The 25,946-nt window shown below is 42.9% G+C and overlaps 2 protein-coding genes across 2 annotated transcripts; both read left to right on the top strand.

The window, feature by feature from the left end:
* Positions 1-1,479: 1,479 nt before the first annotated feature.
* On the top strand, positions 1,480-17,364 carry gng4 (guanine nucleotide binding protein (G protein), gamma 4). Its single transcript, XM_088934434.1, has 3 exons — positions 1,480-2,068; positions 7,417-7,520; positions 13,294-17,364. Exons 2-3 carry the CDS (start codon positions 7,422-7,424, stop codon positions 13,420-13,422), a joined length of 228 nt encoding a protein of 75 aa, XP_088790560.1. The 5' UTR covers positions 1,480-2,068; positions 7,417-7,421; the 3' UTR covers positions 13,423-17,364.
* Positions 17,365-19,264: 1,900 nt separating this feature from the next.
* Positions 19,265-25,260, top strand: eif4a3 (eukaryotic translation initiation factor 4A3). Its single transcript, XM_088934432.1, has 12 exons — positions 19,265-19,569; positions 19,907-19,979; positions 20,069-20,135; positions 20,943-21,005; positions 21,656-21,788; positions 21,963-22,043; positions 22,502-22,643; positions 22,849-22,987; positions 23,566-23,681; positions 23,966-24,073; positions 24,338-24,465; positions 24,994-25,260. The coding sequence occupies exons 1-12, from the start codon at positions 19,416-19,418 to the stop codon at positions 25,008-25,010; spliced, it is 1,221 nt and encodes a 406-aa protein (XP_088790558.1). The 5' UTR covers positions 19,265-19,415; the 3' UTR covers positions 25,011-25,260.
* The last annotated feature ends 686 nt before the right edge of the window (positions 25,261-25,946 follow it).

Genomic DNA, 25,946 nt, shown 5'->3' with positions numbered 1-25,946 from the left:
ATCGGTTCTGGGCTGCCAACAGTCCCCTGTGAAGAGACTGTAGAGCCCCAAGGGAAACGGGTCCTGCAGGAGTACATGTGAGCTTTATCACTGTGTTGATGGAGATCGCCAGATCTTCCTCGTCCCTGTAGCAGAGCTGCCGGAGGACTGCTTTCCCGAGTGCACTTGACCTGAGATTGTCAATGAGGATGTCCAGGAAATTTACAAGTGTAAGTTTTTCAGTTTGTGCTTTTAATTTAATATGCTGTTACATGTTGTACTGCAGCAACTATTAAATTTTTCTTTTGCTATTTTAGAACAGCACAGCACTTGCCAACTGGTATACCTAAGGCAGATGCTGATGATTATACATCTTAGCACAGAGTGATAAACCTTAGAATCTCTTCCAAGGGACAGCACAGCTTGCTGTCAGCACTGTCAGCCTCTGCAGGTCAGCACGGTGTACATAGTAGTTTATAAATGCTTACCGATATTGGTCTATCATGAAAAATTGTCATGATACAGTATGTACATTCTTCCTTTTCTATACTATGTAATCACTATTCTATCAAAACATTTTCAAAATATTGTGAAAGGTCAAATAAAAGGCAAAAAAGCTATCCTTGACAGTGGTGGCATAATTACAGGGTGAGACTGGAATGACAAAAATAATGTAAAGTATCACCAGCTGTAATTGTACAAACAGCTCCGTTTTTATGGCAGGACTTGTGCATGAGTTCTCCTGGCTACATTGGAAGTCAGTAGCTCTTTCTAGATATATGAATACTTATTTTACCCCACAATGCCACATGACAAATTTCCATCTACAGGGGAAAAATGGAATACCAAATGAATTAGTATACGATTGCAATAGCAAAAAAAAAATCAAGAAGAAAATAAACCTAAACCTTAAACTACTGTATATGTTATTGTTTTGACCAAGCCCTTTTATAATAACTAATGAAATATAATGTAGAACAAAACTGGTGTATACAAATCAGTTAGGATGGTCATCCTGTGAAGATCCAGCTTGACCATCAACTTATTTATGTTGTAAATTTACAACATAGCAAATTATGTTTTTGCAATTGCCTGTTAATTGAAAATACTGCTATGCTAGATCTATTTAGGTAGAAGCATTACATCTTTAAAAAAATACGCTATCATGCTCACAGTGAATAGATGAAGCAAGATAAATTACTCGATTTATACATTGCCAACTCGTGTTTTTGGTACCGCATTTTTTAAACATGGATCATATTTTACAAAGATATTTTGCATCTAAGACCAGCTAAAGATTGCAGTGCGACAGCTTTGGGTTTTTTTTTTTCCTGATGAATCCTTCTACGACCGTAGCTCACTTCTCAAGATGGACCAACTGGGAGACCCAGTGATGCAAAACTGTGATGTAAAATTAAGCAGGGAAGCCTTCTCCGTCCCCAGAGCACCGTGCTGCAATGAGGGCCGGTTGAGCGAGGCACAATTAAAATGCAGCGGATGCCATGTTCACACTCCTGTAGCAAGGGAAGGGCGGGGAGGCGCACAACCGGTCGGTGTCAGAGAATCTGGGCGAAACGAAACCGTTTCTGACAGCCCCTGTGCGCCAGCGTCCAAGATTGCCAACGCAATCCTCACAAATCGTTTTACTTGCCCATTAGCAAGAACAGCCTTCGTTTCTGGGTGTCTAATGGCTAGCGACACCCCTCCGTGCCCTACATTTTCCTCGTCCTAAGGAGCAGGTCTTCCCCCAACTGCATTTATCATCATCTCTCCAAACCTGGCAGTGCTGATCCAGACCGGGTGGTGCATTTCTCAGAATCCGAGATCTGTGTCTATTCACAGGACGCCTGCGTGCATTCAGAGAGCACAGGAGAAGGTTTCTTAAAATCGCTTTAATAATAGCACGATGCCGAAGAACCAAAATTGGCTATTATCGAGTCTGCTTCTAATGTAACTGGCTAGAGTGCGTCTCGTTGCTGTGTTTTAACTGGATGCGAGTCCTCTCGCCCCCTAGTTCTGATTCTGCTGATCCTTTGTAGGTGAAATCGGTCCCGATTTCTGAATACCGGGCAATTCTCCGTGCAGGTAGGTGATGCTTAACTGATTTTCTTTAAAGTGCGTCCTTATGTCCGTGACACGCTCAATGCAATACGAAGGGATAATGCCTGCTCTGCAAGGTTAACACCTATAGCGAACAACAAACATGGTTCTAGCTATTAAGCAAGCTTTATGAACAAGCAAATAGAAGGTGAAAATATACAGATTTTTCGCGGAGAGATCAAACAGCAATGAAATGTTCACGTTGAGCGTTGGAGACTGGAATTTGGTAAAACAATGGCAGTGAGTCAATTACTGGGTTTTGCCTTTTTGGATGACATTTTATATATATATAATATCTCCACTGTAAGTGTGCCTTGGTAGCGCTACATTGAGGTGCTAGAATTGACTGGCAGTGCTGGTTGACCCATATAATTACTGTACGACATGAAGAGGCTCCTCAGAAAATTTTAATGCCCTTTTGGAGGGTGCAGTCGTAGTGCCGCTAGTTCATCCTCTAGTAGTAGGTAAATGGAGCCTTCGTGGAGGTATGAAGAAATGGGGGGAATGTGTATTGTGGATTCTCTCACGTCTATTTAAAAATTATCGATGTTTTCAGTCTTTGAAGACATCTAGACGCGCCCCCCTCAAAGACGTGTCTTTTCAACATTTCATTTCGTCCTCCCTAAAGATTTATTCGAACCCCCACCCCTCGTGCATAATTCCTGTTGAAGATCCTCGTACTGTACTGTAGCCGACCGCGGCTTCGCCAAAAGATGAACTACCTGCTTTAAAATAGCTCATCTGCAATCGCGAAGGAGCTTTTATTTGTCGTGTTGCAAACACAGGGACATTCCCATTCCTGCAGCAAGTTTCGCACAGAACAGTGTTGTCTACTTGTTTTATGTTGGCTTTGTAAAGGTATTGTCGGGTTGCCGTATAAAGTCGCTACACAAACGTTTTAAAATATAAGGCTCGGTCTGTGCATCTCCAATCGCATTGCTCGGTTTCACGGGAGTCGTATTTCCGAGTGGGAGCACAAATTGTCGCCGGTGTGTTTTACTTCGGTGTGTTTGAAATTGATCAAGGTGTTGAATGATTTTAAGGGATTAAATTAGTTATAAATGAAATAAATCGAATGGTTTAATAATTCATTATTGCACCAATTAAATGTGAATTCCAAACAATCTTTTAATATACTTCCATGCTGTGCTGGTAGGGTTACATGAAGTCATCTGCGTGAACTCTTATTTAATGTTTAGATTAATTTATCTTATATTTACCTTGTGTTTTTCCTGCTGCCAGCTAACACACCTTCTGAGAATGTGTTGGCTTTTTCAGCTGTGATTGGCTGGATCCTCTTCACATGATCTCAGTTATACTTCTGTTTACACATGACCTCTAACCTCTGGACACCTGGACACCAGGTTCATCCATCAGCTTGTTCTGTGTTTCAGGCAAACCTGACATTTGTAGGAGCAGATGACTACAATGATGACTGTGATAATGTACCCTTCCTGTGTCTGCCATTACATAATCACAAAATAAGCATGCAGCCAATTAAATGACTTAATGTGATGTGTGATACCCTAACCTGAAATGCTCTTTCATTTGCTTGAAAAAGTGGGATCCCCAAAGTCAATGAGGAGTCCAGAGACAGTGGTTCTGAGTGCTTCTGGTGAAACTCAGCCCAGTTGGGTTTATATTACACCCTAAATCACTTGGAACGCTTTTAGGTTATTGATCCATTAAGCAAATCATTTATTGAAATAAAGGATTTCTAGTCCTTCAGGGTGTTTTGTTCCAGCCAATCCCTAAAGCCTCTCCTTCAAATGAGACAATGAGCTCAGCCAAGCTGCTTGGTTGTTAAAGATGCCCTGACAGTGTTCGTAAGAGCTGGGATATTAATCCTGGTGTCCTGGCTAGATTCAGCTCCTGTACTGTCTGGCCATCCTCAAGTTGCCCCCTGAATTTCAGTTACTCCTCCAGCCGATCGGCTTTGTAGTGGTGCTGCTGGCACAGAAATGTTACTGCGTGTCAACACTGAGGCTGTCCAGTCTGCATCCTGCAGATTTGCTGGAGATGTCAGGTGGATGTTGAGGAAAGCCAGTTATTTTTGTGGGATTGTGAGAGGTTACAGCATTAAAGCACTGTGGGGGACCTCTGACATGAGAACTGTAGAATGAATGACCTTTCTACTTTGCATGGACTCACCAAACTTTGATTGTCAGCAAGACATGGGGGTTGGACAGCAAGGTGTGGCTGTCCTGCAGTAGAGGGAATCTGGCCTGGAAAGTGTTGTAGGTTTTAAGTCATTCTTGTAGAGAGAACCCTACAAAAGAACAGCCTAGAATCCAGATTCCACAAATCTCTTCTGGCTCCAGCGGCCTCCAGATTTTGGTGTGGGTAGTGTTTTGGCGTCACTGAACTTGAGCCAAGAGGGTCACTAATGAGGGAGCAGGGGGAGCCAAGATTCAAGCTATTGTTGTGAAAAACAAGCACCACTGAGATGAAGTGATCATGGTTTTTTTTGTCTTGTGACACAAAAGGCTGTCAGCCTATGACTGTATGAGCTGTGACCATGGGGCTAAGTGCCATTAGATACAATTGTTAACATTTCTCTGAAATGTTCTTTTATTTTTAATTTAAAAATATTGTAACAATTTTTGTGCCCAAAAGGATACGGAGCCTTTTAACGGCAGGCTTTTCCCCAGTTCGGTGTGGTGTGTTTGTAAGAGACGATGGACTGAGAAATCAAGCCCATGTGTCTGCTTGAAGCTCACACTGGTTCCCCGCACTACCTTACAGAGGAAGAAATTCCTGAGATTCTTCAAGTGGGAGGCAGTGCGGTCATTAAACCTGTTTTAGCTCAGCAGGTATCAAACAAGCTTGGATGAGCTCACTCTGGTGAGCTAGCTTTATAATTATTTGGTCTTTGACATGAGTGGGTACTGGTAGCAAGAAATGATGGTCAGTCGAGAGCTTCTTTTACCAGCTCCTCTGCTTTAGGTTCCAGTCTGCTAAAGCAATGCCGCCCAATACTCCCACAATTACTGCTGCTTTTTAATCCCACCCCAATCATATACTTTCAATTCACATGCATCGCTTGCCACATGCTAACATACCCATGCTTATATTTAACACGTGCTTGAAAATGCAATTATATTGCATGATTAAATGTAAGCATTGAGAAAGTAAATTGTTAGTGTTCTGGGTTGGATCAAAACCCTGGGCAGATGGGGAAGGATTGTAGGGCAGTTTTGGGAGTACAGAAGCTGCAGGCACCATTGCTGTCCTGCAGCTTTTATGGCTATAGGCAAGAAAGGACTGGTGTAAAACCTGGAACATTTAATGTCAAATCATAACCTAAAGATAGTCGCACATAGAGTATATCTGCCACCAGAGATTAAAACTGAAGGATTGTCACATACTTACATTATGTGGGATTTCAGTTGGTTTTTTTTTCAGAGAGGAACCTTCCTCATCTTGTATTGATCCCTTGAAACAAGCTGCTGAGGTCCTGTGTGCGACACAGCTGGCAAGTGTGACGCGCCAACTCAGTCGCTGTGTTAAAAATTGCTCCTGTTGTGCTAATGCAATTTTAAAAGTCATTTGCAGCCTGTATGCTTGATATCGCCACACAGGCGTTTAAAAGTAGCACAGGCACGGAGGCTGAATTATTTCAAGTGAGGCGTGTGCTTGCCTGCGAGCCTCTGCAAACTGGAACAGGGATCACTATGAAAACTAGTCCCTTGATCACAAGGAGCTGCATTAACAGGCATTAGGGCAGTAGGCTGCTTGAATTTCAAAGATAGCTAAGTGCTGTCAGGTGCTTTCTTTTTTACTGTCAGCTGCAGAATGAACCCTCACTTTGTTAAAAATTGTGTATTTGACCCAACAGGATTCAGAGGGGGGAAGGATTCAGATCTAGCCAGTTAAAATTCACAGTTCCAGGTGTAAAATGTTTTATCGAAACTGTAAATGAAGTCTCTTTTCTCCAAGCGTGCATTTTAGAACCAGCAATGACAGGATCTCTTTTCCTGACCTTTCAGGGCTTTGTTCATGAAGTCCGATCCTCTGGAGATCCGATGGCTCTTACTTCACTCAGGCGCTCATTTAGGCGTTTGAACCAATTTAATCATTTTCCCCAGCATCCAGTCATTTTAATAATTTTCCAAGTAGCAGAATTCTGATTCATTGATTTTCCCTGTGTTAGATTTGTATCTTCTAGGTTACTGGTGTTATAGTGACATAAGCTATGTAACAATAGGTGTGTTGAAATTTGCAATAAGCACTGAAGAGGAGAATTTGTCTACTGTATGATTACAACATCCAACAAGATATGAGGTAGCTACAAGCTAAGACTGAATTTCATCAGAACAGGGAACACTTGAACAGCTCCCTGTCTCCTGCATCAGCATCATGTGTCCCCTGGGAATTAAAGTGCTCCAGAATTCCCATACTCCCAGGCTTCAAAGAATTTTACTATGAGAACCATCTTCCTCTGAAATTCTCCTGAAATGTTGCGCAGTAAAGAGCTGGCTGCCTTAAACGCCTGACGCGTGGTGGAGTTGTGAAAAACACTGTCAATGTGAGGCCTAGGCGGCGTGACCTGGCTGCCTCTTCTGTTTTGCCTTTGCGAGGCCCTTTCAGCTGTTATGCCGTTCAACAACGACACGTTGGAGTGGACGGCGTGCAGCACGTTGCGCTGGCACTCGTTTCGATCTCCACGGAATGCTCCTACACACTCGTGCGGAGAGTGAAGCGCTCGGAGGTGGTGACGGCGAGGAAAGGTGCGTGCTCTTGGAGAGGAATGATGGTCATGGCATCCAGTCCCCGGCGTTGTTTGTTTCTCGTTTCTACCGGTGCTGCTTGTCTGCTTGTCCTGAAGCCTGCAGCGACTTTCCTCCAGAGTGTTTCCCAGGCAACATTTTCAATCAACCTTTGTTTTCAGAGTCCTTGGGGCAGGGTTCAGTGACCCTAGCAGTGATGCCCACTGACTCTGCTTGCCCAAGTCCGGTTTCGTAAATTGATCTAGGCTGTGCACAGGCATGCCATCTCTTGGATCCTATACCGCATGGTCCTCAGTATAAGGCACCCCACCCCCACCCCCCTACAGCACCTCCTACAGGCAGGCAAAGACATGCAGAGAGAGGGTGTTAATAAATGTGTGCCAGAAATGGAAGAGCAAAGAAATGGAAGAGCAAAGAGAGCTGTGTGTCCAACCAATTCATCAAACTTGCAGAGATGTGTCCTAAGTGCACAGCACTTGTTTTTGTGATGTCACCGAGCTCTGTGTTTGTGATGTCACAGAGCTCTGTGATTGTGATGTCACCGAGCTCTGTGTTTGTGATGTCACCGAGCTCTGTGTCTGTGATGTTATCTTCTCTGTTTAGGTAGCCACAATGAAGGACGGCATGGCCAACAACAGCACAGCCAGTATATCACAGGCCAGGAAGGCAGTGGAGCAGCTGAAGATGGAGGCCTGTATGGACAGGATGAAGGTACTGCAACTGTCTGACTGAATGCACGTATAAGTAGTGAGGACACTGCATTTGAAAGCTGACATTCTGTAATAATATCTGTGATTTTCAAATTCAGTGAAAAGATGTTGTCTTTTTAAAAGTATCATTAAAAAAAACAATTCGGCTCTCATGGGCCATTTGAGTTAAGTTCTGTACTTTATTTTACTATATTTTGTACTAATATTGCAGATGCATCATGCTGTCTGTTGCTGCAAATAATGTTATGGTCAATCTAATTGCCCTGCCCTGTGATGACCAGCTTTCACCTACAGATTACTTTGTTTTCTCAAAGGCCATTTGCTAGACCACAGGGGTCTGCATATTGCTTATAATTGTACTTATGCAGCTAATTGTAACCCTGATGCTAGACCTAACCCAGTTTCTGGAAAACAAAACAACTTGATGAATGAGGTGAAAAGAATACTTTAACTGTGGTTATTCACATGTTAAACTATGTTGCAGTTGGGTGAATAAGAGATCTCAGCTGTGTTACCGGTTCAGTGTGTGGGCAAATCACCCTTCTTTTTCTGTTGTATGAGAGATCAGTGTCTAGTCTTGCAAAGATCTACAGCTATTGGATTACTAGTGGGTGCGCGCTCCTTCGATTTCCTGTAACATCAGATCCCACAAGGACTCAACCTTTCCTAAATTGAAGCTTCAGTTCCAGTTGCAGTGAGCTGGACACGGCAAAGTTTTGAAAGAACTGATCCCAGGACATTAGTCACATTGGCTGTCTGTGCAGCACTGAGAGCAGACCTCCGTTAGGCTGACAGAGGTGATGACTTTACTGGACACAGCACAGCTTGATGCCCTGATAAACAGTGTAAGAGATACAACTAAAGGAAGGCCTCCGAGATATAAAGATCGGTAGATAGTTTCACTTATTTTGCCTTTAACCAAGTCTATAAAGAATGAAAATCCAAGTAAAATTCATTCTATTCAGTGCACACTGCAACAAGACAAGCTGTCCTGTTTTTGATGTTTTATGTTATCAAGCACATGCAACAGCACAACAGAGATACTGTCAGTGGTAGGAATCAGATTTCCTAACAAATAAACAAACAGATGGAAATGATCAAACCTGTATTTTCTGGTATGGCTTTATTAATGCTATAGAAAAATTAAGACTAAGGACTAAATATTGTCTGGATACAAAATACGTACATCTGACAGTCTGAGGATGTTTATCATGCCGATGATGTTTTTATAGAGAAATCTTTTTAACCTCTGTATTTGTATTTGAAGTCCATTTTGTGGGGGATGGATACACCCTGACTTCAGAGGCATGGAATTGTAGAAGCTTGGTCACATGAACTCTTTGAGTTTAGAAACACTGCAAGGTGAAACAGAACGGAGAAATCTTGTTCATGTTTTTTCAGTGTTGTTTCTTTGTCTTGAAGTGCCTTACTGATTTTATACGGACACAGTTTATTACAAAGAATGTAGAAGATGCCTTGTGATGCTGTATGCTTAATGAAGCTGCTAGCATTATTAAAACTGACTGGAACCCTGCTCTCCAGGGCTGTGACATTATCTTAAAGCTCCTTAATTACATAACTGGTGTACAGTGTATCTCCCCCAGCTATTACCCTGTGTGTCAGGGGAAGGGCACTGTAATTACCAGAGTGAAACGTATTCTACAAGTATATCATTTTTTCATTACATGTTGGCCTTTTTTTTCTGTTTTTGTTCTTTCAAAGGACAAAAAAAATCTCAACTTTAGCTTAGACCCTGTTCTTTCTTTCTAAAAGGGTACTATTCACATTTGAGCATGACAGCTACAAAACAAAATGAATATGACTGGAGTGAATACCTTCACATTTTCTCATTTATAGACTGCGTGGCACATCACTGCAGGGAAATAAAACTTGTACAAGGCCAACTGCCCATTTAAGATTCGGACCAGACTGGAAGTCAGGGATAAGGGGCTTGTTTTACAGGAAAGGCCTGCTGCCTTCTTCAGGTAGTCTCAGCTGTTTTGTGCCATGTAGCAAGTTTAATAGTTTCTTTTTGCCTTGAGTTGTAATAACCCCCTACACACACACACACACACACACACACACACACACACACACACACACACACACACACCCCTGCCAGGCGCTGTCTTTCTCCCTAGTAGAACTGACTCTGGCCTCTTCCGCTCATCTCTAAATCTAATTATGGGGCTGCCAGTGGAAGGAGGTATCGATTGTAGGAACAAAGTACATGTTCAGCTGATAGCGGGTAGGAGTATTCATTATTTCCTCAATCGCATGGCGGAACGAGATATGTGGTAATTAGAGGGCCTCACCGCCATCAGTGCGGCATATAATTCTAGCTCGTCCAACTGGATGACATGTCAGCCCAGGCACCAGCAGCAGATCTGGAGTCGCATTTGTAGCAGCAGGAAAGACGACACGGTGAGTTCAGAGACTCCTGCGGATCCGTGTTTATTGATTCTTTTTTTTTTTTTTACCAGCTTCGGCTTTCGGATTTTAAAAGTGGAAGAACACCTGAGCTGACCGGCATGTGCGTTGCTTGTTTGAAGCTTTGTGTGGAAAAGATAAATGTAAAAAAAAAAAAACAAGGTCAGACATAAATAGCCGTTCTCCAGGACTGCCTCAGAGGTCTGTCTTGCTGCAGTAAATGTACATTTGTTTGGTTTTTTGGGATTTCCTCAAATGCTAGGTGCAACACTGGACTATATAGGATAGCTCATTGGACCTCACCACATCCTGAATTTGAATTTCTTATAGGATGTAATACCTTGATGAGATACCCACGTTCTTCGGATTATTGAGTAATACTTGACTAAGCCTTTAACAGGTAAAGCAGAATAAACTCCATACCAGAGCTAATCCTGGTTTCTGGAGTATAGGTAGGATAGAGAGCAGGTGATTCCCCTGCTTGAGACACTGGTCCATTGCAGGGATTACCTCATTCCCACTTAAACAGCTGGGTGGACTGGAGCAACTGGGGTGCGGTACCTCACTCATGGTACCACAGCACTGTCTGCAGTGGAGACTCGAACCCACAACCTGTCAGTTATGAATCCTAAGGCTTACCCACCGCACTAATCTACCCCCAGGCCATTGAAGGCTAAACATAAAATTAAAAGGAAACAATGTCGTGAAGTAATCCCCCATCCCAAATAATCTGCCCATTCCCGTACATTTCCAAACCCACCCTGGTCCCTAAAAATAAACACTGATCCCCTGTCATTGATGGCCTTGCAGCGCCAACATCCTCTCACCTGCCCAGCTCAGAAGGAGGGGTGCTGTCACTCATGGCCACAGAGAGCTGTAGCAAACCCATATCCACATAGGTAGTCATGTAGAGTCAGTAGGAGAGCAAGAGTGGAGTGAACGAGCGCTTCACTTACACCTTTTCCAGCAATATGATCCAAACTGATGCTTCCTTGAGTGGAAGAGGGAAGAGGTGCGGAGCTATTGTTTAACGGAAATGGGGAGAGCTTCAGACGAAGTTGGTTTTGACCAAACTGTGACATGACCAGAGCATAGGAATAAAAGCGCTGGAGAGCCATGGTAACAGAATCCATCAAGGAGCAGACTCCATTTTACATCCTCCCACGCAGGGTTTAAGCAATATCTGTGGCACATTTCAGAGAGGAATTTCTCGGTAGCTGTGTTTCCTGTGTATTTGCAGGGCGTTCCTCGTCCGTGATGCATTTTCATCTCCCGAGAGTTCGAAATGGAAGGGCATGTCAGCAGCTGGAACACTGGCTCATCATTTCTAACAGTCCATTAAAAATAATGTTCGCGACAACCACACTACGCTTGTGTCGGGCATTTCACTTTTGAAACTGGGGGTGCTTTTGGTGGAGAGACAGACGATCAATATGGTCTGGTCACATTGTTGGTCACTGTGAAGACTTCAGCTCCACTCACCCCTCTCCCTGGATGTCTCTGGTTATGTCACTCATGTCCTCTGTAAGAAGGGAGTCGTCTGGTTGTCTGCGTGCCCAGCTCTTGAGGCCAACAGTGAGCGCCAGTTCGCTCAGACTCGGACTCCTCACCTGCCCTCACCAGCCATGTTTCCCTGGCTGCTCCGCACACAGTGAGCTCCCTCTCCTGTCTCCCTCTTCCACACCTTTCGCCCCAGTTTAACTTCAGAATCTGAAACGTCACAGTGGAACGGCTCTTTCCACAGGCAGTCAGTGACTGAGAATGCTGGAATGTTGCTTTCCCCCCCTCCAGTTGGTCTCTAAAACAGAATTCCCAGGAATTCTTGAAATCACCTTCGAGGGTGTGGGATGTATGATGTCACAAACAGGCAGTTTTCTATACTTAGAGAATTCCTTCTTCGGTTTGAATTCGGGAGCTCCTCTTTCCCTTCAGTTGTTTTTACACAGGGGCCTCTCCCACTTAATGTAATGTCAAACTGTTTTGAGCCTGTGACAGAAATTAAACTGTTACTCTGCATGTGCTGGTTTCCATTGATCTAATAATGCATCTTTAAAACTTAAGAGTCAATAGATATGATTCTGGTTGTGCACTCAGGAGTGTACATTTTGGAAATGATTACTAGTGATCATGCACACTTCTGACCTCGTGCCCTTGTTTCAGGTTTTTGATTCACAGTATTATTATAATTTTCATTTTGCAAGACTCTCCAAAACTGCTCCCACAAAGGGTGCATTACCATTGGATATTGTGGTTGTTGCAGAACTAATTAGGTTCTGTTCAAACTTCAGTGCCAAGCTGTGTTGCAGCTAAGATCTTAATTAAGAAGAGAACCAAAAGGATCCACAGTCGTGACAACAAAAGGCCCCATTAATCTTATGTGACTGAAAAATAAAACACTGCATTTTTTGGACTGTGGGTGTGGAGCAGTAGTTAGGGCTCTGGACTTGTAACTGTGGTTTTATGAGCTCAGATCTCAGGTGGGAATGCCCTTGAGCAAGAAGCTCTGCTTCAGTGAAACGCCCTGCTGTATTAATGGGTACTCTCCATGTGGTCATTGCAGATGTGGAATTTCCCAGTTTACAGATCTAGAAAGTAAATGTTTTGTTGTTATTATATTTTTTCTAAAGCCAATTGTTTTCTTAATATTTTCAAAGGCTGCCCTGGCAGCTGCCCTGCCCATTCTGATTGCTTTCGTTTGCTTATGCCGGCGTCACACTACACGACTCGACACGACTTCTAGTCGGAGAGCATGTGAGATTTAACAACTGCAGTTGCTGAATCTGGCTGCCTTTCCTGTCCTAGAGGGTGTCAAATTATACGACTAGGAATCGCAGGGGGTGACTAATCACACGATTACCTCGCGACTTTTCATCACGGTTCCAAATCTCGCGTTGCGCGTTGCAAATAGACCACATTTGTTCGGCCGTGGACATTATGGTTTGACCGCCATTGTTCTTCACTGTTTGTGGGCATGGTATGCATTGCACTTCCACGTTGAGCGATCATTGGCTGTTGACTGTCGCAGACACAAGAGCCCACCAGTTTGATTTTGTCGTAGCGAGTCGCAGAGAGTCGTAGGGGCTGTTTAGAGCGCTATGACTGAGTCGCTGGGGGTGTCACACTACACAACTGATGGTAACAGGCGCGTGTTGCGACTCTACAACTCGCCGTGATTTTCTTACGATTATATAAATGGCGGCTACGATGGAAAATCCTAGGAAAAGCCATGGGGTGTGACGCTGGCAGTACCCGGCAGGCAGGCTTCCCTCACTCCAGGACAGGGAGCGTGGGACGGAATGGAAGCGTTCCGTGCGTTTATTCCCCCCGTGTGGTCTCTCCTGCAGGTGTCCAAGGCGGCGGCGGACCTCATGGCGTACTGCGATGCCCACATCCGGGAGGACCCGCTCATCGTGCCCGTGCCAGCCTCCGAGAACCCCTTCCGGGAGAAGAAGTTCTTCTGCACCATCCTCTGAGGCCCCCGCCGGGCCGAGCAGCGAGCCTGGGCTTCCTGAGCGCCCAGCACCTTGACCACACGCAGGAGTTAACGAGGAGCCGAGGAGGAGTTCTGAGTCGGCCCCCCCGTTAAAAGCCGCCTCAGTTTGGTGACTGCAGGAGTCGCATCAGTCCAGTCGCTGGTGTCGTTTGGTTGTCTGTGTTTCGTTTAGGTTCGTTATGCTTATTAGTAGAGAACAGCGTCGCTCATTGCCTAAAGAGAGATTTTTGTTTCAAACGACTAGACTTTCTCCACGGGCCTCAGGCAAGAAAACACAAGAAGAAGAAAATACTCCCGAGTGCTTTAAAACAATACACAACACGAGCGAGACAGTGGCGTTCCAGAACAGGAGTTGAATCCCAAGATAAGATGAAACGTGGTTGGTATGGGGGGTGGGGAGACTTTGCAAGATAAGGCAGATTCAGGACAATCAAGGGAGCAGCTGAAAATCAGGTCTAGATTTTAACAGATGCACAAGGGAATCCTTTCTCCCCGGCTGTGCCTGACCTTTTTTTTCCTTTTTATGAGCTACATTAATTTCTTGACATATTCCTACTCGTTAAAATATTGGTACAATGTATTTAAGTTAAAATTCCTAATTGTCAGCAATAGATTTTTATGACGAGTTGAAATTTTTTTTATAATTGACTAATGTTGCCTAATCTGAGCAATTACTGTGAAAAGGGCACAGCTACCTTTTAGTATTATGATTTGGACTATTTCCATTGCAGCTGCTCTTACATTTGCACGCTTGTTGATTGCATTGTGAGACTATTACAGACTGAGCCTCCTCCACTTCTCCTGTTTTCTATCCTCTATAACCATCTCTTCAATCACATAGCTAAAAGAAATCACATTTCAGAGAGACCGCATTCTGCTCCCTGTTAAAAGTGATCAGATATAAGACTCGAGCCTGCCGATTTAAGTCCTGCAAAGATATTTTGAGATTTTCTGAAAATCACTTGGCTTTTGACTAATGCACATCCAAATTTTTGGACAAACGTTCTCCAGTCATACTGCGGTTTGAGATGGAAGTGTTTTTGCTTAAATTTGCTTTAATCCTCTAGCGTAGTGTTGCAAAGAAAAAAGGCACATCTTCAGGCGGAAGTCATTGTGGAATTGAACAGTCCACTTCAAAGACACCTGGCTAACGCACACCGTGCAGCACTGTGGTAAGGGTGCCACGTCACATGCTCCAGAACAATTCCTTTTCTTTACAACAGGAGACTGGCAGGTGGTAGAGCTCCATTGTGATTCTCCTAAGCAGTACAAAACCAGCAACAGCTGGCCTCTTTCCCACCCTGACTGGCCCTAGTGAAGGAGAATACAGCATTAATGGCACTGGCTGGGTTTGAGTGTTATTTAAACTAGACACATTCCAGAGTTGTGGCCACTCTGGTAAACAATGGGCCATGTGTGGTAATCTGATCATCTGTCGTTGTGTAGGGAGAAACTATACGCCAGTGTCCCGTGGAACACAGAAAACATAGTGAGAAACACAATGCAATGCAACAACAGAACAAGAGCAGATGATTTGCTATTTAAAATAAAAAAAGAGGAGAAAGCACACCCAGTGTTACTGAAATGCCTTCTGATGGGTATCAATCAAAGCACCGGGACGAGCAGGATGCACACTCTCTACTCCGAGGATGTTTATTAGACACTGTCAACATTTCGTCAACATGTCAAAGGCCTTCTGTCTGTCTGCTGAAAAGATGACTGTGTGTTATAAAGTTCACAGGGCTAGAGAGCGTGCATCCCGCTGCTGTCATTGCTCATTTTCTTTGACTTGAATCTGCTAGATCTCCATACCTTGCACAACAGGCCCTACACGTCTTTGTTGTACTGTTCTCGTTACAGCAGAGGAAGCTCACCTGGAGCTTTACTTATAGCAGGCCTGTTTGCCATCTTAGAGAATCCACCCTGGTATAGTCACAATTAAACCCCTCCTGAACTACACATTTTCCAGTGGTGTGTGATGGACTGAATGCCAGGCTACGATTGAGCCGTGGATCAGCTATTCATTATAATATTGGCACTATAGAGATAACTCAACCCCTTTAAAGATTACACTGTATTATACAGTATATAGTACACGAAAACAAATTTTGTTTGTTTCTTATTTAACGAAGTACAGTAAGGGTTTAATTGAACATAACAATTAGGGTGAACCTGCTTGCATGGGGTATTTAGAATTGCCAAAATGAATTTAAAAATACAACCATCTGTTAATGCTGGCTTTTTGTCAGCGTGTTAAGGGAGCCAGACATCCAGCTTGGCATCTCTCTCCGTTTTGCAAACCTGATTTCCAGCTGGCTCAAGGGTCAACACAAAATCAAAGCCAGCGTCAGCTCTGAGGTCTTTTTCCTGCAGCACAAAAAGTAGCCTCTCGGCAGGTCCAGGGAGACTGTGAAAAATAATGGGTGCACAGTCTGACGTGTTTTGTTTTGTAAAATAGCCTGTTACCTTCCTTTGAGCTCCAGATCTGCTTTCTGTCAGTCTGCTGGTAGGAGAGGGGAGTGGCAGGAAAAGCCAGGGACTAATGCAGAGGAATTCAAAGGGGTCCCAGGAATCGTCTCGTGATAGGACTCTGTTAATACGGTGGTTTGTTTAGGGACATTGTCCATAACCTCTTTCTTAACTGGAGCGTATTAGAGATATATATGTGAACAAAATGGGAACAATTTGGTTAGAACAATATAAATACCACAGATGTTTCGTTTTCGTTTAGCTTTTGAACGGTGTGTTGCGAGATTATGTATGCACTTGCCGAACAATGCCTGTGACCCTGATGCTGTCCAGTGAGCCTTGAAAATATTCAGCTGATTTAGCTGTTGAAGCAGCTGCAGTGCCAATATGATTTTAACTGTTCCTCGTAGACGTCAAGTGTTGCTACCCTGAACCCAGACTAGAGGCAAGATGTTCCTGAATGAAGTGTTAACTCTATCACTTTTTACCCTACCTTTTGAGAACCTTAAAGTGCATCCTATTAAATATTTTGTCCCAGTATTACCTGTACTAGCCCACAGTTGTAAATGATTAGAATACTTTGGTGTTTTGTTGGGGGTTATTGAGGACTGCCAGATTCCAGCGTTAAATAGCCATCGGTCAATCATATCTTACAATCGGCAGCACCAAGGGGTTTGCAGACTATAATCAAAGTAATTCTTTTGGAAAGGGCGTAAAAAGCCTGTTGAAGAATGCCTTCTTGTAGTTGATATTTTCCAGAGCAAAGGTTCTTTTTAACTAGTGCAACCAGGAGAAGAGTCTGCCTCATCCAGCGGTCCCCTCTGCAGCACTGTGATAGATGGCAGGAGAGAATCCACCAGCTGCAGAGCACTGCCTGTCTTGACGCTGAAATATGTTAACGACCAGCACTCCATGTACGCCTAGTATTCAAAATTGTTTTGTTATCGGTTTTGCTTCACTTCTTTACTTCTTTATGGGTTTTTACTTTTATGATTATGACTTGTGACGTACCTGCAAACCCAAGTTCAGATCTGCGTGGCCCTGGCCTTACTTGAAAGGCACGAGAATGCATGTTTCTCTGCTCAATTAGGAGACAGCGTTTCTTCTCTTTAGAAAGAGACAGTAGATCCTGTTCCCTGCATGTTAGATTGTCAAGTGCTGTGAGAAAGACTTATCTTGTATACTATTGTATCACAGTCTTGACTGAGAAAAAAAGCACAATTTTAGATGTTTCTTTTGCCGTTTTTTTAAACTTGAATTTGTTCATTTTTACAAACGTATGTAGATATGAAATATGTTGCAGAGCACTGAGTATTACATGGAATGTGTGGTGCTTTAGCTTTGAAAAAAAAATAAAGAGTTCAACCTGTTTTGTAAAGTGTACAGCCATGTATGTAGCAGAAGGAAATAAACATAAAAAATAAAAAACAGAGACTGTCATTCTATGAGGCCAGTTTTGTATGTCATTAGTCATATTAGTGCCAATTCACAAGAGAGACGTGTTTTTTTATGTTGTTGTGACACTGCAAACCTATTTTAATTCTTTATCCAGAACCTTTAGAGATGAAACTCTCAAGCATGGGTCCAACCTAAACTTCAGACCTGTATCTGTGCAGCCCAGAAAACTCTAAACATTTAGAACAACAAATGATTTTTGCCAATGGTCTAGCTCAAAAGAAGACACACATTTATCAAATCACTTTTCTTTCTGACACCTTTCTGGCACAAACTAGCCAGTCTGATGGCACTGGGGTTTTTATGGTGGTGATGTGTACTGCTTGTGATCTTTATTCCTCAGACCACAGATCTCTGACTTCTGTCTTCAGGGGTCTCTGCTTACTTAGTGGGCTAGATCTACCTGAATCACCCAACAGCTTGCACCACCCTGCTCCACGGGTCTGAAACTTCTCGTGATTTAACAAAGACCAAGAAAAAAACATTTTCAAGAAAGCAAAACAACATCCGAAGCAGATTTTGTAATTACAGTGTCAGTGTGATGACAGAACAATGATGTAGGTGGTGCCATCTTCCAGTAAGACATTAAACCCAGGTCCTGAACACTTGGTTATTAAAGACCCCAGGCACATGTTAACCTCAGTGTTTAGGCTACATTCCACTCTGGGTGGAATGTACAATTGTACAATCTGACCTACACAAATTTCAGCAAATTTAGTTCAGCTGGTGAAGCAATTTCTCACTTCTCCTGATCTGCTGTGCCGTGGGGCTTGTCACGTATCATCCAGGTGAGTGCACCACTTCAGCCATTCCTGAAGGGCCTCCTATCTGTAAATGGCTTTGGAGTCCTTTTGGGATGAAAAGTGCTTTATAAAATGCAAGGAATTATTATTATTATTAACGGCCCTAGCACTGTACTTCATGGGTGGGTGACGTGGGTCCCTTACCCCCACATTAAGGTCTTAAGATCTCTGCACGTTGTACCGCTTCGACATTTTTCAGGATTTCTGCCAGACATTAGCCTACATCTTCAACTAGACGTTGTGACAAACGTCACGAATGACGTTAAGGTGATGTGGATCGGGGTCCCCCGTGTGGCGTTTTGGGAAAGTGCTGTCCACAGACCGGATGCGGAGCCTTTGTAGCACAAAAATATAGGAAAGTCCGATATTATTTTTTGTTGCTCCTCACCGCTTACCATCGGTATTAACATTTCATGGCTGAAAGGGTTGACCACTTTTATAGATCTTAACGTTAGGTGACGTATATTGTGCGTGAAATGTACGATGCAAGGCTACACAGTGCTTCCCCATACTCCTCTCCACCTGCCTCGTTAGGCAGTTATTGTGGTTCCGATACGTGGTTGTTTTTTGCCTGTTCTGGTTAATACATTAAAATAAAAAAACGACAACACATGAAAGGTCGATAATAGTCACACAGCTAATGAAATGTTAGGAGAATGACTTTTTTTTAGCAGGTATAATTAAAATTATTACAGTACCCAAGATCATTTAAAATGCTGCATAATTAGACTATCGTTAAATAATGTAACGAACGTCCATTGACATAATTGTACCGTGTACTGTATATATAGCTACCTTCCATATACTGAAAAAATATGTAATCATTTGAACTCCATATAAATATCATTTATGTATATACAACGTTTTTATTATTTTATTTTCATAAAAGCTTCATTTTTAAACACTGTAATCAAGAGTGGAAAATTCAAGAGAAAATCGACGCAATGGTTGTATACTTGTTGCGGTGACCATGAAGCACTGTACCTAGTCAAGATGGCGTCCTTACACGCTCATCAGATTAGTGATTAGTTCATCTCGAACGCTAATGTTAGCGGGTTGGTGGCTCTCTGGTCACATGACGGTGGACTTAACTTCCGTTCCACATCCTACGTCACTACCTGCGGTGGACCCTTTTTTTAGCGTCATTTAGCACGCGTCTCTTGGTTGCAGTTTGGCCTGCTGTCGGCGCCCGAAAAGTATCGTTCCTAGTCTTGACTTTAGGTGTCCCTTTGTATCCCATCTCGATATGGCAGCAGCCCCGGCACCGGTTAGGAAACGACTCCTGAAGGAGGAAGACATGACTAAAGTGGAGTTCGAGACGAGCGAGGAGGTGGATGTGACTCCAACCTTTGATACGATGGGCCTGAGGGAAGACCTCCTCCGCGGCATCTACGCTTACGGTGAGCCCGGGGATAAGGCTGGGGCCTGTTCAGTGTTGAAAACCTACGAAGATGGGCACGCATTAATTAAAGCTTTTAGAAGTGCGCAGACGGTTTGACTACGAGGTCATATTTCAATTCTTTTTCATAGCTTTTGTCGAAATGTTAAATACTTCATTGTAGTTTATCACTCGGAAAAGTAGACTAAATATTAAGGGTGTCGTAAATGGAGGCGGAGTTGTTTGTGTTTTCGCTCCTGAGTCTGCCTTCCCTGGCGAGATCGTTATAATGGGGGGGTTCAGTCTTGAGAAGCGTTGTTCTAACCGAGTTCTGTGTTGGTTTCATGTTTTTTATACAGGTTTCGAGAAACCCTCCGCTATCCAGCAAAGAGCGATTAAACAGATCATCAAAGGAAGAGACGTCATTGCACAGTAAGCTCAGCGGTGAAGAAAACGTTTAGTCTGAACGCCGATCCTGTTTTGAGCAGGGTGTTGAAAACCTGACTTTTTGTTCATTCCAGGTCTCAGTCTGGCACGGGCAAAACGGCAACTTTCTGTATCTCCGTACTGCAGTGCTTGGATATTCAGGTAAAGCTGTGTTTTTATTTCGTGCCTTTGAGCGTATTGGCGGAGCTGAGGGGGGAAAAGTGCAGTTTTAAAAAAAAATCAATTCAACGTGTATGGTGAAGGAAGTAATCGTGCATCGCGCCATTAAGAACTTGACCATTTTTCATCTTATTCCTTGGTTATCTTTGTTTGCTACTTGCTCATCAAATACAGAAATGGGCATTTTTTCATCTGTTCTGTTGTAAGCTTAGACATTCTTCATGCTTAGACCGGTCTCATTCCGAGGCTCTTTCGGATGTATTGTAAGTCTTTGTACTGCGGTCTACAGCGGTATATTGCATTGCATCGTTATGTGACTACGAATTAATCATTGTACCATATTCTTGTTGTAGTGTCCCACTTTTTTACCTTGGCTGTTGACTACAGCTCTCTGAGCTATTAATGTTCCATTCTGTAATGTGCAGTTGGCCTTCCAGACTGCAGATTAACTGTCTGCTAACTGTTTCACACCGATATCTTGGTCTTTATGCATGAGTGGGAGATATACAAATGTCAAACAGCTGGCTGTCAGGCCTTGAGGTGAGACTGTTGGAAGTTTGAAGTAGAACCTGTAAAGATGGGGAAAAGAGCTTTCGGTTTAAGTTTGCACATCAATACGTGGAATTGCTTAAATGTCTAGATTGCTTTGATGATAGTTGTACACTGTGTAACAGCTGATATTTTCATCAGTCCCGGTGAGTGATGCATCTACAAGAAATGACATGTAATGCCACATTGTCTTCCTGCCTCAGTTTAAATGTGCCTCACAATTGTTTCTAAACTTCGTAGGTTCGCGAAACACAAGCACTCATCTTGGCACCAACCCGAGAATTGGCTGGGCAAATACAAAAGGTTGGATTTCCTGATTTATCTTCATCTTTTCTGTCTGAAGCCCCAGATTCTTATATTGTTCAATAATTTATGGTGCATGATGCATGAGAGTCACCACCTGTAATTATTCGCGTGTACATTACATTAGTCGTTACAGTGACTAGTGAGCAGGAAGGGCTGCTTCACGTCCCAGTTCACGGGAACTCGCACTCCTGCCCGTGGTGAGACCAGGGGTTTGCAAAAATATGGTGACTTTCAGTTTTTTCACAAAGTTCAAGATTTTGTGCTCAATTTGTAAAATTCTGTAGCATTTCTATACCTTGTTACTGGGATTTAATAACTGAGATTGGGACTGCGGTTCCCCTGTAAATGAGATCTTTTCCATAACAATAAACATGTTTGCTGGAAGTTAAACCTGTGATAACACCTCTTCAAATGAAGCCTTTTCTGTGTAACTTCACAGTGAAGTTAAATGCAGTCTTCCATCCTGACCTCAGTCTTTTTGAAGAAGGTGGAAGCTTGAATGCCTCTCAGCCCTTGCTTTTGCGTGTTCATGGGCTGCAGGCTCAAGTGTACAGCCATGTGGGTGCAGGGGCTTCATTAAACCAGTGTGAATTGGGACAATTGAACGTAGTGTCGGAGCCATCACTTTCATTTGAAATCCTCGCTAGGTACTTCTGGCTCTGGGCGACTACATGAACGTGCAGTGCCATGCCTGCATCGGTGGGACAAACGTCGGCGAGGACATCCGGAAGCTGGATTATGGACAGCACGTTGTTGCAGGGACCCCAGGACGCGTGTTTGGTAATGAACGCGTGAATTCCTCCAGACTTGGTTTTTGTGCCGGTGTTTGCAGAAGCACGTTTGTCCTAAGTACGACGGGTTGCATGCATCTTGTAAACCGTTTTTGGCTTCAGACCTGGCCTCCAGCTCTGTGGTGCTCACTGTGATGTTTCCGCTCTCTGCTGCTTTCAACAGACATGATCCGCAGGAGGAGCCTGAGAACCCGTGCTATCAAAATGCTGGTTCTTGATGAAGCCGATGAAATGTTGAACAAAGGTAGGGTGATGCTGCTCTTTCCCTTTTATGAACCTTGCATCAACAAAGTGCTCCTTTTTTTGTATTCTTGCCAGCAGCACCTGCTACACAATGCTCCAGTCTATTAGTTATATGTAGTTTGTCAAAATGGGGGTAATTCCTAATTCAGAGTATTTCAAATGTCAGATGCATTCAGTTTATATCACTGAATGGTATCCAGTTTTCAGTTTTGGTGAATAATGGCGATTACTACCCTAAGACAAATATCCCTTTTAACAAATTACTATTATTTACAGCACTTCAGACACGTGTAGGGTTTATTGTATTGTGTACCTATGTAGAAAGCCTTGACACTGAGAGGAATGTACATAGATGGCTATTAATGTAGTGTAGATAGGTTTTTAAGGCCTTCCTGAAATTGAGTGTTAAATGTTGGTTTTTAAATGGTAACATAAACACATTTTTTCTCCTTTTTCAAGGTTTCAAAGAGCAGATTTATGATGTGTACAGATACCTGCCACCTGCTACACAGGTGTGTCTGATCAGCGCCACGTTGCCACATGAAATCCTGGAGATGACCAACAAATTCATGACGGACCCCATCCGAATCCTGGTCAAACGGTAAGAGCTCTCCGGATATACATTTGTTGCACCAAGGAAGATGTGCACTTGCAACTTGTTAGTTTTTTTAGTTCATCTTAATGGGTTCATATTTTGGGTCTTACTGTAAAGCTGCTCACAAGTAAATTGACTACTTTACGTGTCTCTTAGCTCATACATTAATTGAGTTTCTTTTCCTTTGCCCCTACCCTACCTCTCATTTCAGTGATGAGTTGACACTAGAAGGCATCAAGCAGTTTTTCGTGGCTGTGGAAAGAGAAGAATGGAAATTCGACACGCTGTGTGACCTGTATGACACTCTGACAATCACGCAGGCTGTCATTTTCTGTAACACCAAGAGGAAGGTTTGTGCTTTTCTGAAGAGTGGAACAGCTTAGTGGATATGTTTTGGATTGGAAACAGTGGCCTTTTGTCAAATTTTGTTTTTTGTGCAGTATTTTACCTAGGTCATGAGCACACTTTGGTCTAGTTAAATCTTAGATTTTAAATAGTTTTCAGAATACATGATGAGGTTGGATTACAATTTTTAGCCGTGAAACTCTGGCTTCAGTTAGACTTATTGGTGGGGTGTACTTAGGTTTGGAAAGGTGTTAGGACAGAAATGGCAAAAGGTAAGGATTTGATTTTAAATTGGTAATCGGTCAAGTGGAAGTTAGTCCTTACTCTCCCATAACCTTTCCCACAAAGCCAGGACCGTGCAAGTGCTGGGGGAATCGGAGGTGATGAAGAGAGTCGTTGCTTGGTCTCTTTCAACAGTCCCCATAATGAAAATCTCACAGACAGCAGGGGGCACTTGAATGGCATCTGCTTCTTTCATTTTTAACATTACCTTGTTAGAACAAAACAGTAGCTGCATTTTAGTTGCAGACTCCTGTATATGGTACTGAATCTCTTTGTGATCTTGTTCTTGTCGTGATTGTAGGTGGACTGGCTGACCGAGAAGATGAGGGAGGCCAACTTCACAGTGTCCTCGATGCATGGAGACATGCCACAGAAGGAGAGAGAATCCATCATGAAAGAGTTCAGATCGGGCGCAAGGCACGTAGAGAAATTGCTTTGCTAGTTTCCTCAAGATGGTCTGCCTAACCAATGCTTGTCAGGGGAATGTGTATTTGGTTTTAAGAATGTAACCCATCTAAAAGGTGACTTTGCTACTTTTTTTGTGATGCAGTCATCTCAAATAATAGAACCTACTTTTGGTTCGGATAGTGTAGGTTTGCTGTGGCTTTAGCTTTAAGCTGCCCTCAAAGCACTGGGCAAAACTCCTTCAACCTGTCTTGGGTGTAGAAGAGTGGTTTTAACCCATGTCTTTGCTTTTTCAGCCGAGTTCTCATATCCACAGATGTCTGGGCCAGAGGTCTGGATGTGCCGCAGGTGTCCCTGATTATCAACTACGATCTGCCCAACAACAGAGAATTGTACATTCACAGGTATTGTCCCTTGATAATTGAGTGTCAGGTGGCATATTTAAATAGCCATTACAGTCTTGGGGAATGGCTTCTTACCTCATCATGGAAATGGCCTTAGGTAGCCCATCATGTGAACCAGATGTTATTCATTTGATGCACTTATGTGCTCATCTGAACTCTTTCTTCATGTATATTAAAATGAAACTTGACATTTTGGTCTGTTCATTGGTTATTTTCAATAACTTTGCCCTGAACGTGGAGCTGATGCACTTCCTTACCTTTCAGAATTGGACGATCAGGCCGTTATGGGCGTAAGGGTGTTGCCATCAACTTTGTCAAGAATGATGACATCCGAATCCTTCGGGACATTGAACAGTACTACTCGACGCAGATTGACGAGATGCCAATGAACGGTAACTTTCTGCTTGATTTTGGTTGCAGTGCAGTGGTCAGGGAGCAGGGGTACAGTGGCTTATTAGGTTCTTGTACTCTTGTGTGTTTTTCTCCGGGGTTGGTTTCTTTTGTCTTCCAGGTGTGGCATTGTTTTCCTAACACTGGGTTTAGTTTATATAATGTATTTATGTTTTTAAAACATGTAGCAAACATTTATTTGAACCAGTCTAAATTCAGAACCTTGAGGTACCTCCCGTCTTCTGGGTTTTTCCTTCAGCTCATTTTAAGTAGCAAGGTGATCTGAGCCCTTCTTGCAGTTTGTGATGTTTATGAGGTGAAATGCCTATAAACACACAGGGCTATAGTTGTCCGGGATCAGGAATGCTTACATACGCTCTACCATAGCTTGTGAAATTTGTATACAAATCCAGTCTGTCTTAAGAAGTGAAAACTAAACATGCAATTGAGCTTCTAAAACTTTATATTTTAGTAGTTTACTGTACTCATTATTTGACAATTTGTCAGTAACTTAATTTATTTCTCTCCAGTTGCGGACTTGATCTGAAGAAGTTGGAAGATATTGGGGCCTGGAATTCCAGTATATCTTTGTTTGGGACTTTTTATATTAAAACCTTGAGTTTCAGAGACTGCTTTTGTTTTTTTTTTAAGTTTTATTGGTAAGAATCTTTTGCATCTTTTACAATAGTGGATATTGTAATGTCACTGCTTATAACTTGTAAATAAAGTATTTGATTAATGATTCATTGTGATCCATTTTACCTTGCTCTGTAATAAAAGGACTGCCCAGTGCTTAATTTTTGCATCTTTTTTGGGACTATTAAAATGAGATAGCTATGGGCTGTTGAAATTCATTTGAACCTTTTGTGAACTTCTTGTGATAAAAATAAATCAACATGGCTCTGTAGTTGCAGCCTTCACAAAGCCCTAAAGGATTAAGGAATGTGAATTTGGCAGACAGAAGTGGCAGTAGCTTTGTTTGAACTTGACCATCAAAGTAACTGCATCTCTATCACATAGTTGTGCTTAAATTCTAAATGTAGATGTTTCCTCTCCAATATGGTCCACTAGAGGCAGTGGACATGGTACACTGCATTATATACCTGTTTTTTTGTCATGTCTTTGTAATTTTCAATGCAGTGCTCAGGTACTATTTCATTTTGAAAAGTGCTCCTGCTGTGGTTTGGATCCATGGCTCATCTTTAATAGCTAATATGTGGTGCACTTAATTCTAAATGAAGTCCAAGACACTCTAGTGCTTGTGCACAATTATATTTTAGTGACAGTTTGAGGCATAAGAATGTGATTAAAATCAGTCCCCTCTGACTGCAGCTATCTTACTGCAGTTAGATCAATAACTGTAGGCAACCATGGTTAGGGGTGCAGAGAAATTGCCATACAATATTGGTACTAAATGTTTGCCTGGAACTGCTCATTTATACCTCTTAACAAGCCACACTAACTCTGAAATCCCCCCTCCACC

The sequence above is a fragment of the Atractosteus spatula genome, chromosome 15 (assembly GCF_055471065.1).
Source record: "Atractosteus spatula isolate fAtrSpa1 chromosome 15, fAtrSpa1.hap1, whole genome shotgun sequence".
In the NCBI taxonomy this organism is placed as follows: Eukaryota; Metazoa; Chordata; class Actinopteri; order Semionotiformes; family Lepisosteidae; genus Atractosteus; species Atractosteus spatula.
This window is presented reverse-complemented; position numbering and strand designations above follow the sequence as displayed.